At 40.3% G+C, this 15,890-nt stretch overlaps 1 protein-coding gene across 3 annotated transcripts in view; it reads left to right on the forward strand.

Moving 5' to 3' along the window:
- The window catches only part of TUBD1 (tubulin delta 1), a 24,527-nt gene continuing 8,637 nt past the window's right edge, over positions 1 to 15,890 (forward strand). Inside the window, exons 1-6 of one of the 3 annotated variants that reach the window (XM_059998415.1) lie at positions 1 to 209; positions 957 to 1,172; positions 2,763 to 2,910; positions 3,701 to 3,917; positions 4,644 to 4,875; positions 9,560 to 9,724. In XM_059998415.1, coding sequence (XP_059854398.1) covers positions 1,001 to 1,172; positions 2,763 to 2,910; positions 3,701 to 3,917; positions 4,644 to 4,875; positions 9,560 to 9,724 — 934 coding nt within the window. In that variant the 5' untranslated portion in view covers positions 1 to 209; positions 957 to 1,000. The remainder of the gene's footprint in view (positions 210 to 956; positions 1,173 to 2,762; positions 2,911 to 3,700; positions 3,918 to 4,643; positions 4,876 to 9,559; positions 9,725 to 15,890) is intronic. The other 2 variants (XM_059998416.1, XM_059998417.1) reach the window with 2 other exon arrangements.

A 15,890-nucleotide genomic window follows, 5' to 3' on the forward strand; every position in this document is an offset into this window, starting at 1 on the left:
CAAATCTCGTCGTCTGTGGAACATGCGCATTCGTTCTCTGTAATGTTTTTGGTATTGAAAGTGAGCATGCGCATAATAAGAAGGTTGCCACTCTGAAGTTTGAACCGGACAGAAACGGCTGATCCTGAGGCTGTCAGTGAGTGGGGTTAATGGAGAACTCCTGGGGCGGCGTAGAAAGGGAGAACTTGGCTTTGCTATTTACTAGTGCAGTAAGTATGCGAAAGTCGCATAACCTTTCAGAGCCTGTTTCCTTCTCTGTAAAATGAAAATAACGATACCTGTTTTTGCAAGGTTGTTTGATAATTGTTAAGTACAGAGTCTGGCTTACAAGCCACAGCTCTTTCCAGTGCTGCATAGACCCGGTGTGAGGTCGTTACCAAAAATTGTCTCTTTTCAGTGTTAAAAGTAGTGGATACTTCCTCTAATATTTCATCTGGTCTTTTTTTCCCCAAGCTTCGTCTTCCTTGCTGTCCTATCTGAGCTAAATACAAAGACTTTCTTGTGTTACTATAGTTACCAGAACAGAAAGGCGATTGGTGGAGAAAGTCATTACTTTGAAGAGAGAAAATTAATGTTAATTAAATGTGCTACTGTTGAGCTCACTTCTGCATTCGCTCTGTCCCTGTGGTGTGAACTGTACACTACGAATTCCTTTAACCAGAATTTGTTTTGTTTGTTTTAAATGCATGCTTAGGAAAATAGCGATTACAAATGAGATTTTGGAAACTATTGAGCTGTGTATGAATGGTTTTGCGTAGAGTAACCCTGAATCCCGAAACCAACTTCCTTGAATGATTGGCTCCTTAGACAACATAGCTATTGTGTCTATAACACCATAGACATATATAGTACTTACAAATTATATTTTTAGTGATGTATATTCACATATATGGCATTTTATTTGTTCTTTATTGGTAATGTAGTGGCTCTCAAAGACTCTATTTTTTCTATTACAGGTTGCTCACTGTTTTGGGGGAGTAAGCCTGGTTTGTGTCTCAGCATGTCAATAGTAACAGTGCAGCTTGGTCAATGTGGCAATCAGATTGGTTTTGAAGTGTTTGATGCTTTATTTAGTGACTCACACTGTCCCCAGGGACTCTGCTCTAAAAGGGAGAATGAGGCATATCAAGCATCTTGCAAAGAAAGATTCTTCAGTGAGGAGGAAAATGGAGGTATGTGTGGTCCACAGACCTCTCCTTTACTCTGACATAACCAGCCTCTTCAAGGCCAGGCCCTCCACGTGGTGTCTGAACCCCGTCCCCTTCTATCTTACTACGGAATGATTTTGCTCTCAGCCCTTTGTTTCTATCTTAACGTTTGCCTCTCCAGTGACATCTTCTCCTCAGCACGTGAGCATGCTCAGATCATGCCAATCTAAAACCAACCAAACAAACAAAACTTAGCTCTTGACTATAGCTTTTTTCCTTCCTCATCTCTTTGCCTTCTCATCTAAGATTCTCAAAGGAGAACCCTCTTTAACCAACTGTAATCCTACTTCTGCTCTACAATACCACTGAAGCTGTTCTATGAAAAATTCCCAATGATCTCTTAATTCCTAGAGCCAGTAACTGTGTTTCTTTCCTTAATTCACTTAACTTCTCTACCATATTTGATAACATTAACTATAAAACTCCCTCCTTGAAATTCCTTCTGCTTAGGCTCTGAACTTTTCTTCTCCAGTGGTTGCATCTCAGCCTCTCTTCTGTCCTCACTTGTATAGTTCTCTCTGGGCAATTTCAGTGACTCTCAAATTTTGCTACATCTTTTATACTAGTGACTCTCAAAACCTCTAGCCTAGCATCTCTTCCAAGCTGCAGACTGATTAGTGAACATCACCTGCGTCTCTCATGTGTCCCTCAGACTCAACATCTCCATACCCAAGGGCATTCATTATTTTTCCTTTAAAACTTAGCTCTGACTACCCACATACCATCAGACATCAAGATCTGCGTAGTTTACCTCGTACTCATCTCTTGAAACTCTTCTCCCTTTTCCATCTTCACTTTCATTGCCTTAGTTCTGGCTCTTGTCCTTTCTCACCTGGACTGTTTCAAGACAATCCTCCTGAGTTTCCCTGCCTGGTCTCTTGTGTTTATCACATCTATCGTCCACACTACCGTATTAAAAAAGACATCTTTCCTCCCCTGCTTGAGCATTTTCAGTGGTTTCTCATTGCCTAAAAAGTAAATTTCAAGGTTTTTAGCATTGCATACAAGGACTTCCAAGATCTGAGCCCTGCCTGCTTTCTCTCCCCATCCATCACTTCTTATACCCCCTCTTTCTCCATCTTCTGCTTCAGTAATCCTGAGATGCTTTTTTTGCCTTTGGTATTTTTATACCTCTGAATAAAAATACTACTCTGTTAGTGTGGATTTGCTGTGGGTCATATCACATCATACTGTGATTAAGTGTTGATGTATTTTATCTCTCCCACTGGTCCTCCTAGGGCTGGATTGATGTTGTCTTTGTCTCTGTGTTCCCAGCACAGTACATAGCACATAGTAAGCACTCAACAGATGTTTGTAGACTTGACCCAGTCATCATTTTAGCCCACGTTTATTCAACCTGCCTAGCACAATGCTAGGCATTATGACACATCTGCATATACCTGCTGCTGCCCACCTGAATTTCTAAGCAGAAGGAAAGTTCTTCTTATCCTCAATCTTTGATTTTTTTTTTTTTGTACCTAGAAGTTTATGCTCTGAGTTAACCCAAATAAGCCACGTGCAATATTTTTCTTTTGATTTTTTTTCCCTCTCTAGTTCCAATTGCTCGTGCTGTACTTGTTGACATGGAACCTAAAGTTATCAATCAAACACTGTCAAAGGCTGCCCATTCTGGCCGATGGAAATATGGCCAGCATTCATGCTTCTGTCAAAAACAAGGTTCTGGAAACAACTGGGCATATGGGTAAGAATAATTCCTCATGATTTTCAGTTTAGATACAGCTGCATAGTTGATTAATAGTATAGTTACAACTGCACAGTTGATATACCAAACACATAATTTTGAAATTGCTGTTTTAAAATGTAGAGTGTGACTTCACCCAGAAGACGCTCATTCTGTCTCGTGTACATCTATGCTTAAGGTTCAGGTAATGATGAATCCAAGGATCTCTTGCAGCAACGTTTTCTACTTCTTCACTGTTGTTCTGCCAGCTAACTTATTGTCAATACAATATCTTTGTCTGGCAGGTATTCCAGTTAATAGGAAATATGCCAAGGCAGTAGTATTGCTTAGTGTTCTTTGGAAAATTCCAATGCCTAGGGCTCACTTCTAGAAATTCTGGTTTAATTGGTTTGGGATGAAGTCTGAATGTTGGGATTTTTCAGAGCTTCCCTAGGTGATTCTAATGTGCAGCAAAGTTAGAACCACTGCTTTAGGAGTATTGTTATGAATACTGAATATTATGTTGTACCGTAAACTTGCAGAACTACCTGGTAATTGAAGTCTCCAGCCTGAAGGAATGGACTATAAAAGAGAATTTTCTACTCTCAGTAAATTTACTCTCCTAGCGGTCCTATTCACCTGTTAAAAATATTTAACTTGTGTATCTTAAATTTCATCAATCAGGTACCTGTACCTTTCTTAAGAGTTAGTTCACTTCCATAGGTTTAAAAAGCCTTTGCTATCCTATATCTTTCTCTGCATTCCATCTCTGGTTAAATTGAAAGGTGTTTGTTTCTTTTGCATTGCATAGATACTCTGTTCATGGACCTAGGCATGAAGAATCTATAATGAACCTAATCCAGAAGGAAGTGGAGAAATGCGATTCTTTGAATGGTTTTTTCATCATAATGAGTATGGCCGGAGGCACAGGATCAGGGCTAGGAGCCTTCGTTACACAGAACTTACAAGATCAGTACTCAAACTCTTTGAAAATGAATCAGATTATATGGCCTTATGGAACTGGTGAGGTATGAACATGTCAATTGAAAAATTTATATTTTGTATTCTTTGCAGTTAAATGTAGGTAAAAGATTGATCTCACCCTTTCTTTGGAAATGTTAAGTTACTGTGTAAGGAATGATTATACAATATGGTACTTTCATGTACAATTCATTTAACTTTGCCAAACAAATGAGGTGTCCTTATTCATAAAAATTCCGAAGAAGACAATTGTGCATCTTCTCTCAGGAACCCATTCCTGGTTCAGTCCCTCTGGCTACAGCATGTAAAGCAGGGACCTTGGCCTCATCGTGCCATTGCCAACCTTCAAAGAATTTTCATTTCTTTCCATTGAAAGGAAATTTCTGTATAGGCCAATTTCCTATTGATCACCCTAGTAGGAGAAATAATTAAACAGAGGTGAAATAAGTCAGTATAGGAAATGATGTAGGAAGAAAGTGTGATAGTAATAGTCATCATTTATTGAGCCCTTACTCAATAAGGGCACTGTTCTTAAGTGCTTTACTTGTATTCTGTCATTAATCCTTACAACTCTAGGAGGCTGGTATAATTATTATCCCCATTTTACAAACGAGGAAACTGAGGCATAGAGAGATTAAATAACTTGTCAAAGATCTTATAGCTAGAAAGTGAAAGAGCCAGGCTTTGAACCTAGGCAGGATGCCCTTAGAGTCTACCCTCTTAACCACTGTTCTCTCCTGCCTTTCTTATCTTTGACCTTTTTTTTCCTCCAGGTTATTGTTCAGAACTACAATTCCATTTTGACACTTTCTCACTTGTACCGATCTTCAGATGCCCTCCTTGTTCATGAGAATGATGCTGTTCATAAGATCTGTGCGAAACTGATGAATATCAAGCAGATCTCCTTCCGTGATATAAATCAAGTCCTCGCACATCAGCTGGGAAGTGTGTTCCAGCCTACTTACTCTGGGGAAGGCTCATTTCACTACAGAAGAAACCCACTAGGTATTTGTCCTCCTGTGTGCTACTCGTAGAGAAGTCTGATGTTCTGAAAGCCTGAAGGTTGTTCTTCTATGGCTCTTCCCCTCTGCCTAAAGATATACTCAGGTCTCCCTCATTTCGAAAACCTCCCCAAAGAGCAGCTTAGCTTTATTGAATTTGTTTCAATATTGCTTCTGTTTCATGTTTTGCTTTTTGGTTGCGAGGCACCTGGGGTCTTAGCTCCCCCACCAGGAATCAAACCCACACCCCCTGCATTGGAGGGCAAAGTCTTAACCACTGGACCGCCAGGGAAATCCCTTTTTTTTTGTTCTTTAAAAATAACTTTGAGATATAATTCACATACCATACAACTCACCCATCTAAAGTGTACAATTCAGTGTTTTCTAGCATATTCACAAAGTTGCACAACCATCATTTTCATCACTCCGTACAGAAGTGGTTCTTTTTTCAGGTTATTTGTCAAGTGGTGCTTTATCCATTCAAATCATCTAGATGCAGAGGACTCCGTAATCTATACCCCCAGTCCTACTCTCTTTCCCAAATAGTTGCCTATCCCAGTTTTCTTAGTTGCCATCTGCTTCTTCAGATTTAGCATGTTCTGAATGGATTCATCATTTGCTTCCCTGTCTTCACTCCCCAGCCCCCTCTTCCTCAATTCCTGTCACCTGGATTTCTCCCACTGTCCTCATATCTCATCAGTATGCTCAGACTGTTGGTACCATCTCTGCCAGCTGTCTGCATTCTTCCCTACTTCCCTCTCTCTGATATTGGTTCACTTGGTCAGTATCTCTCAACTAATATTGCATACTCCCCCTGAATACAAAGTTCTCTTTATTCTCCTCTCCCTCTCCCTCTCTCTCCTTTTTTTTCCCATGAAAACCAAAGCTCACATCTACGTGGACACTCCTGGCTTAAGGTGGTCCTATTACTGCTTTCCTTCCTGTTGCCTGCTTCTTCCCCCTGCAGTCAATCCATCTTGCACACTGGCCCCAAATGAGCCTCCCCAGTGCACAGATCTAATCCTGTACTTTACTTAACCCTTATTCTATGGCTCATGCATTACCTGCCAGATTTGTCATAATTCCTTATGCCCTGAATCCTAACTTTCCGTTTTCATCACCTTCTGCCGCCTCTGTATAGATTCCCCACCTACTTTTCATCCTGTCTCCACTTTTTTCTTCAATCTGGTACTTCCCTGCCTTGGTCCCTTTGCTCAGTGTTCCTTCTTCTTAGAAATCACTTCCTCCTTCCCTTCCTCACCTCTACTGAAACCTTACTCTTCCTGTAGGGTCCAATTCAAGTGATAATTTTTCCATAAAGCTTTCCTACTGAGACCTTTACCTAAAGTAACCCTTTTTCTCTGAACTCCTGTGGCATTCTGTATCTCTTTTATGTCACTTAATGTTTTCTGCCTTTATTATTTCTTTAAGTGTGTTTGCTTATCTTTAAAAGTAACACACACACATTTATTCAAGGAGTACAAAAGAATATGCAATCAAAAGTAAATCTCCCTCTGGCCCCTTCCCAGATGCTGCACCATGTGTTTCCTTAGAGGATCTGTCATATGCATGTTTTATAGTCCCTACTAATTTGCAGCTTCCTTGGGGACATGTGTCTTGTTAATTTCTCTGCATTCCACAGTACTTACCATATTGTACATCTGTTCATTCAACCAGTAGTTATTGGCTTCCTGCTATGTGCCAGGCACTATGCTACATGTTGGGGATTCAGTGGGGAACCAATGCAGACATTGTGTTCACATTAAACAAATAATTACACTAGAACATATAATTAAAAACTGAGTTAAATGCTCTGAAGGAAAGGAGTACAGATCCAAGAGAATGGGTCACGAAGGAACCAGACTTAGGCTGACGAGGTGAAAGAAGGCTGCCCTGAGGAAGTAACACTTGAGCAAAAAGCTGGATGAAGACTTGGAGTTGACTAAGCAAAGGGAGGGAGAAGGGAGTAGCATGTTGGGGGAATAGCATGTGGAAAGACCCTATGGCAGAAGGAAGCGTGGCCCTTTCGGAAGAGAGAAATCCAGTGTCACTGGAGCACAGAGAATGGTGTGGGGGATGATTGAAACCTGAGGCTAGAGCGGTGAGCAGGGGCCGACCTTGCAGGTCCTTGTAAGCCATTTAAAGGCCTCCTCATTAATCTCAGAGCAGGGGAAAGCCACTGAAGGATTTTAAGGAGGTCGTTGGCATAATCACCTTTATTTTTGAAAAATTCATTGCCTGTGGAGAGCTGGTTGGAGGTTGAGTCTGCAGGCTGGTCCAGTTGTTCCTTGGGGAGATTGTGATGAACTCGGTGAACTGCCCTCAGAAAATCCAAGCCATCAGTTCCATGAGCGCTCTCTTGACTCCCACTACCATGTACAAACTATAGGGCACTGGGTCCACACTTGCCCTTCACCTTGTGTCACAGTGGGAGAAGTATCCTGCTTCTATCAAAGGCCAGCCTCTCGCTTGGGTTCTGGGTCCCATTCCCTCTGTCTTCTCAGGGACTTAATTCCTCACTCATCTCTCATCCTCACATGTCATTAACCCTCTTTCCTGGGTCGCTGCCATTACAACGGCTCTCTGGCATCTTTCACACCAAAGAAGCCCTCCCTTGACATCACCTCTCATGATTTCCCCACTTATCTGTCATTCTTTAGAACCACTGTCCTCAAAGGGGCCTCCATTCTCCCTGTCCTCATTTCTTCACCATCTATTCACTCTTCAACCCACTCTGATCTAGTTTCTCTTCCATCACTTTTCTAAAGCTGCTTTTCTTAATAGGTCGCAAGCATGTTCACATTGTCAAATTCACTGGCCCGTTCACTGTCCTTATTTTATCTCAGTAGAATTTGGAATGGCCGATGCCTTGTCTTCTGAGTCTCCTCTTCGTCTTTTGTGACAGCCCCTCTCCTGATTTCCCTCCTTATCTCAATGACTATTCCTTTTATTCCCATTATTTTCCTCCTTCTTTGGCTCCTCCGTTTCCTAAGCTCTAAATGCTGGTCTTGAACCCTCTCCAAAGGTGACTGACCCAGTCCCATGGCTTTCAACACCATTTGTTTTCTCCAGCTGGCCAGTTTCTCTCCAACTCTGACCAATTCCCTAAGCTCTAGATGTCTATATCCAGCAGCCTTCCCAACATCTATGTGTACACGTTTCATGGTCGTCCCAAACATAATGTGTCTAAAACAGATCTCTTAGCTTTCCCCCAGAAGAAGCCTGTTTCCTCCTCGATCCTTCAATTGCTCAGTTTTAAAAACTTAGGTCCAGGGAATTGCCTGGCGGTCCAGTGGTTAGGACTCGGCACTTTCACTGCCATGGCCCGGGTTCAATCCCTGGTTGGGGAAGTAAGATCCCGCAAGGTGTGTAGGAATATGCTATAACAAGAATTCCATAGACTGACCGGCTTATAAACAGCACAAGTTTACTTCTCACAGTTCTGGAGGCTCAAAGTCCAAGATCAAGGCACTAGTAGATTCAGTGCCTGGTGAGGGCCCGCTTCCAGGTTCACAGATGGCCGTCTTCTCACTGTGTTCTCACCTGGCACAAGGGACGGGAGACCTCTCTGGGGTCTCTTTTATAGAGACCTCATCTCCCAAAGGCCCCACCTCCTCCTGATGCCATCACCTTGGTGGTAAGGATTTCAATATATGAATTTTGAGGGACACAAACTGTCAGTCCATAACAGGGTTTGACAAAGTCAAGAATGGTTAAGATGAGAGTGGGTAAACAAGAACGCTGGGGGGGAAAGCAGATTTTAACAATTAATTTGTGCGTTAGTCCTCAGGAATTACTTGCTGACTGCTGCTTGTTTATGCATGCTGTGCAATAGGATTCAGCTCTAGGTATTTTACAGAAGAGGATTCTTTTGTTTAGAGGAAACTCCATTAGCCATAGGATCAATTTGTGCAACATTTTGTAGATATTTGTGTCAAAATTTGTTCTTAACATTAGGACGTAGGATATGAGTTTGCACTCAACGTTATCATAAAATTTAAATTTCATGTTATGGTAGAAGATTTTTCTTTCTCCTCTAGGTATTTTCTATAAATATATAAAAAATATATAAAATACATAAAATATATGACATATTAAAAAGATAAAAATATTTTAAAAACATATAAAATAAGCTCTGAATGAAAAACAAATTAGCCTTTCTCCTTAATTGTTTCATTACAAATACAAGGTTCTAAAAATAGGTGTATTCCTGTGTTCAGGAGTTACTAATCCTGTCTTCTTTCCCAGTAAAGTTTGATGTTAAGAGGTTCTGATTATTATTTAACCAGATAAAATAAATAAGAGATCTAGGAAAATTTCTAAGGGACTATTTAGTGAACACTGAATGACAGACAATAAAAGCATATTACGTCTCATGCTTATTTTGTTTTCCTGGGGTTTAGCTAAATATTTCACTGACATTTCCAGTTTCTTAGCTAAAAAGAAATTCTCGTTTCCTTTTGGCAAAGTGTGTTTTTTTCACTCATGCTAAAATAGGTGCCAAAATCAAGCAAATATGTGGTCTTTAATAGACATCGTCTCTGAAATTGTATTTACATTTTAAGCAATTTTGGCCTTGGAGGAGAAAACACATTTGGTTCCCCCAAGCCATCAAATCATGGCTGTGTATGAGTCAGTGGAAACAACGTGGAATTTAAAAATTTAGTTCAGATTTTTTTTCTTTGCAGGAGACTTAATGGAGAATTTAGTTCCCCATCCAGAATTCAAGATGCTGGGTGTTCGTAACATTCCTCAAATGTCTGAGAATTCACTGGCATACAGCACATTTACTTGGGCTGGCCTCCTCAAGCATTTGAGACAGATGCTCATTTCTAATGCGAAAATGGAAGAAGGTAAAGGGTATTTTAAAAATATGCAGCCCACAAGCTGGGAAAAATGCCTCTACTGGAGTTCTCAATATAAACTGGCTTGATCCAGTTGAAATAATGGTGCCTTCTTCTGACCAGGGAGGCTCCTGCAAAAAAACTCACCAGAACATCCGGGGAGGATTTCTTAATCACTTCACAGTTTCATTTCTCAAAAAAATTTCAGATGAGTGTGACATTTATTTTTATTTTATTTTTATCAAAGTAATATATGAACATAGGTTTTTTTAAAAAAATCAAGGAGTCAGAACTCACTTAAGTGTCTATTTAAATCTGTCCATTGCGTTGTGTGTAAATTACATCTCAATTAAAAAAAAAAAGTCAAGTAATTGTCCAGTATGAGTTTATAATGAGGAAGAGAACAGCCTATTCCACACTTCCCCTCAGCCCAGCAGAAACTGCTTTCAGTGTTTTGAGATGTTTCTCCTGGAATTTGCCCCCATATTTCTAAATATCTTGCATATTCCACTATTTGTTTTATTTTCCAGGTTTAGATATTATCAGTTGCCTTCCTAGCATGAAGTTGAGAACTGAATCTTCTTAACACCCCCTATATACACATCCACACACCTTTCCCTCCCTCCTCCCAATCTAGTTAAAGCATACTTTTGGGTTAGATCAGTTTTCATTGTCTGTGTTATTTTTGCTATGTAGATATTATTCATAGTTGAGCCATGTACTGTATACACAGATTACATTTTATTTCATGTACAGTTTATTTTTTCCTCCTAGAGTTAATAGTTAAATTTATTTGGTCGATATTCTTTGTACCTATTACAAATTTACCCCTAAACTTTTCCATAAAAATGAAACCCTTCTCAGCATGTTCAGACCTATCAATCAGGTAATCTTATTACTTGCATTATCTGCTTGGAGATATCCCTTCCGGAGGACTTCACCCTGCTGTTCCAGTCTGCACTGGTTACTCTCCAGGCTTAATAAGCAGCCAGCACTGGCATCTCTGCCTCCTTCTTTATTCTAGCCCGTTTCCTAGATTTCAAATCTTCCTCTTTCTGGGTTAATTCCCTCATGGATAGTACCCTCCAGGAGCTTCCTAAGAAAGAGTACAGGGAAGGTAAAAATTTTAAGGCTGCAAATGTCATTATCCTACTTTTATATTTGATTGGCCAGGATTCGAGGCTGGGAATCATTTTTTACTCAGTGTCTTGAAAGCACTGCTCGATAGCTTCCAGCTTCCAGTGTTACTGCTGAGAAGTCCCACTTCAATCTGATTCCTAATCCTGTTTTATTCTCTCTTGTATCTTTTAGGATTTTCTCTTTGTCTCTAGCATTCTGGAATTCCTTAGTGTGGATCTTTCATTTATCTCAGTACAATGTAAACTTTATGAGAGCAGAGATTTTTGTTTTGTTTACTGCTGTATTTTCACAGCCTCACCGGTTTTTAGCCTTTCCTGAGCAGAAACCTTCTTCTCGGATGGAGGGTGGGGCACTCCCCCTAGTGCAGGAGTGGGGAAGGGTCTGGGGCTCTCACTGCCTCTCATACAGATTTTTAACTACTCCTTTAGAAGCGCCTGGCCTGCTTCCATGACCTCCACTGTGGACAGAAAGTTCAGATTTCCCTGGTTGCTAAGTCAGTAACCATTGGTTCACTTGCTTTCCAGCTTCCAAATTTTTGTTGCCATTATTTTCCTTCCATTTTTTCTTGTTTATGCCTTTTAAAAAAATCCCTGTGTTGTTAGTGAGATTTGGGGAGTAAACTGGTATGTTCAGTCTGTCGCATTTAACTGGAAGTCACTACTATGTACTATTTGGGGAGCATATATTTTACCACAAATTACAGTAAGTTAGGTTTCAATACTATGAAAGTGGATTTCCTCTATATTTACTTGTACTACCTTACAGACTTTAGATCATAGTGCCTGACGTTTGGAGATAAGTAGAAAGTTCACATCTTAAGTAATGCTTCCTGAACTTTTTGGCCACAGGACCTGTTTTTCTGGCAATACCTATTATCAAGGAACACAGTGTTCCTCAGGGTACTGTAAGACGTGGTGCCCTGAGCCCTCTTAGGTCGATAAACCACAGTTTGTTTAGTCATTTTCCCATATAGGAATTCAGAGTGTCACCATTTTTTCACAGTTATAGAGTTTTGAACACTTAAATGTTTTCATATAAATATGAACATATGAATAAATATATTTATGTCACTAACCAGGTTGAAGGATATAGTTTGAAAACTCTTCATATGTTATCAGAATGCTCTCTATGAAGATTGACCCCATTAAGATCATCATCAGCCGTGTATCTGTTTCTACATGTCCTATAGCAACAGGAGGAATGAGTGGCCCAAGGAGGGCAAGGCAGAAGTTACAATGTCTCTTATGACCTAGCTTTGGAAGTCACATACCATCATTTTGCACCATCCTTTTGGTTGTTAAGGTCAGCCCTATCCCATGGGGAGGGGACCACACAAGGGCCTGAATACCAGGTGGCAAGGATCATTGGAGTTCATCTTGGAGGCTGGCTACCATCCTCTGCCCTCTGTCCCCTAATGAATCATGTCCTCCCATTTGCAGAATGTACTTAACCCTTCCCAAGCACCCCCAGAGTTAGCACATCAGCCTATTAGCACATTCTATTAGCACATCAGCCTAAAGTCCAGAATCTTGTCATCTAAAAGCAGGTGCCAGTGTGGATTTACTTTCCTCAGGTGAGATTTCCTGGGTATAGCTCTTTAAGTACACCCCACCCGCAACAGACCATGGTGGAACAGGTGTAGGATTTTACTTATTTATTTTTAAGTTTAATTTACAACACCTTATTTTTAAAATTTATTAGTTGATTTATTTTTTCTAGTTTGGATCAATTTATTTATGTGAGGACTAGAGAGTCAAAGTTCTAAGGGTGTATATAAACAGACTTTAAAAAATAAAACTAGCATCACATTATATGTATTTTTTGTTCTGCAACTGTCTTTCGTCATAGTATTTTGTAGCCTTCATTCCAATTCATTCATTTAGACATGCCTTATTCTTTTTAGTAGCTACATAGTTTTCTACCATATAGGAGCCCTAACTTATTATATGCACATAGATTAAAGAGTCAGGTAATTCTACGAAGCTGGTTGTTAAAACTTTCAGTTCATAACCTTCTTCTATTGTCTCCTTCCCAGAGGTAACCATTTTTCAAAACTCTTTTGCTATTTCTTTTACTGTTTTTATCTATTGCCATTTACAGATTTTTCAATGATTTAGGTATTACCTATTTACTTCCCACCATGGAGGGTTAGGATTTAGCTTTTTTCCAACACTGGGCCCTAAGCTCTAAAACACACTCTAGACAGGCTCATCCTTCTGATATGGTAGTAAGTGTCATCACTGGGTTAAATCGATATTCAGCTTTACATTATCATGACCAAGTAAATGCTATTCACAGCTGAGCAACAAAATATCCTGTGATTACTTTTCCCTTCCTGTATAATTTTTTTTGTTTTCTTTGGAGTTAATAATTACCTTGTTTTCTTGTTTGCTTAGTTTTTCTATGTACCTGTCAATTATTCAACACTGTTTCTCTACTTACCTAAATTTTTTCTTGATATACAGGCATACCTTGTTTTATTGCACTTTGCAGATACTGTGTTCTTTAACAAATTGAAGGTCTGTGGCAACCCTGCATTGAGCAAATCTATTGGCACCATTTTTCCAGCAACATTTGCTCACTTCACATATCTGTGTCACATTTTGGTAATCTCGCAATATTTCAAACTTTTTCCTTATTATTATATTTGTTATGGTGATCTGTGGTCGGTGATCTTTGATGTTACTATTGCAAAAAGTTGCTATTGCTGAAAGTTCAGATAATGGTTAGCATTTTTTAGCCATAAAGTATTTTTTAATTAAGGTATGTACATTTCCTTTTAGACATAATGCTATTGCACAATTAATAGATTACAGTATAGTGTAAACATAACTTTTTTTTTTTTTTGCGGTACGCGGGCCTCTCACTGCTGTGGCCTCTCCCGTTGCGGAGCACAGGCTCCGGACGCGCAGGCTCAGCGGCCATGGCTCACGGGCCCAGCCGCTCCGCGGCATATGGGATCCTCCCGGACCGGGGCACGAACCCGTGTCCCCTGCATCGGCAGGCGGACTCAACCACTGCGCCACCAGGGAAGCCCATAAACATAAATTTTATATGCACTGGGAAGCCAAAAATATTTGTGTGACTCACTTTATTGTGATAATTTACTTTATTGCGGTGGTTGGAACCAAGCACACAAAATCTCCAAGGTCTGCCTGTATCCAAGTATTCTGTCAGTTTCATCTTCTTTAAGAAATCTCCCCTAGAGCCTTCTGACCTGCTTCAATCTAGTTTTTTTTGCCCTCTCCAGCCAGTGTACATTTGTCCTTCTGGATATTCTATTTGCCTGTCTGTTGTGTTGGATATTCTGCTCAGAGGGTTTACACAAAGCCCCAGTGATCTGGGGGAAGAGGAGGGAGGGGACATGGTTTTCCTGGTTTGGTATGTTTCCTGCCCTTACCTCTGCCTGGTGTTCTCCAGACTAGAGTCTCTCAGTCATATCCTCTCCAGAAAGTAAACCTTTAGTTTTCTGCTAGGGTGGGGAAGAGGCAGTTGTCATAATAAACAGACAAGTTTAGCAACATTCCTTAAGCAGGAGTCAAAGGCAGATGTGCTTTACATGGTTGCAAAGCCAGTTTAAGAGCCAGTGACTTAGTGTTTTCATGGATTCCCTTAAGGAATGCCGCACCACCTACTTTCTGGAGGCACAGAGCACAATAATGTGAAAACACATAGGCATCATTAATGCTGAAACAAAGAGTGATAAAGTCACTGAATGTGAAAAAGTTTTAGGAAAACCTTAAGTTATTTCGTTACATATATATTTTTATATATGCTCAAGAATGATATATGATTTTTAAAAATATAAACTTACTCTAAAAGAACTCTTCAATAAGTGTAAAATTTAATAATCTAAGTGAATAATTTAATTTTTTTTCTAATCAATGGTGACTTGGATGGAAGGAAATATAATATTGTGGATTTATACCCCTTTTTTGTTACATGGATTGTAAATATTTTTGTCCATCACTTTTGTCTTTTGTATGGTATTTTTCACTATATGGAAATTTTACCTTTTTATGTGAGCAGACCTGTAAATCTTCCTTTATAGATTCTGAGCCTTACTTACCCCAAAGATATAAAAATATTCTCTAGTATTTCCTAGTATTTTCATAGTTTTATATTTAATATTTAAATTTTAACCCATCTGGGATTTATTTATTTAATTTTTATTTATTTGTTTATTTATTGGCTGTGCCGCACAGCATGTGGGATATTAGTTCCCCGACCAGGGATCAAACATGCCCCCTGCAGTGGAAGCGTGGAGTATTAACCACTGGACCGCCAGGGAAGTCCCTATTTTTGTTTTAATAAATTTATTTACTTTATTTATTTTTGGCTGCATTGCGCTCTAGCTGCGGTGAGCAGGGGCTACTCTTTGTTGCGGTGCGCCAGCTTCACATTGCAGTGGCTTCTCTTGTTGTGGAGCACGGGCTCTAGGTGCGCGGGCTTCAGTAGCTGTGGTACACAGGCTTAGTTGCTCTGCGGCATGTGGGATCCTCCCAGAGCAGGGTTCAAACCCATTTCCCCTGCACTGGCAGGCAGATTCTTAACCACTGTGCCACCAGGGAAGTCCCCTCTATTTTTGTTTTTGATCATGTATATTTTTAAAAAATAAATTTATTTATTTTTGGCTGCATTGGGTCTTTGTTGCTGTGCGCAGGCTTTCTCTAGTTGCAGCGAGCGGGGGCTACTCTTTGTTGCGGTGCACGGGCTCTAGGCATGCGGGCTTCAGTAGTTGTGGCATGTGGTCTCAGTAGTTGTGGCTCACAGGCTCTAGAGCACAGGCGCAGTAGTTGTGGCTCACGGGCTTCAGTAGTTGTGGCTTGTGGGCTCGGTAGTTGTGGCTCGCGGGCTCTAGAGCGCAGGCTCAGTAGTTGTGGCTAGTGGGCTTAGTTGCTCCGCGGCATGTGGGATCTTCCCGGACCAGGGATCAAACCTCTTTTCCCTGCATTGGCAGGCGGATTCTCAACCACTGCACCACCAGGGAAGCCCTCAATTTTCAATCCTATTTTTGCTTTGTGTTTCTACATCC

The sequence above is a fragment of the Delphinus delphis genome, chromosome 19, assembly GCF_949987515.2.
Source record: "Delphinus delphis chromosome 19, mDelDel1.2, whole genome shotgun sequence".
Lineage (NCBI taxonomy): Eukaryota > Metazoa > Chordata > Mammalia > Artiodactyla > Delphinidae > Delphinus > Delphinus delphis.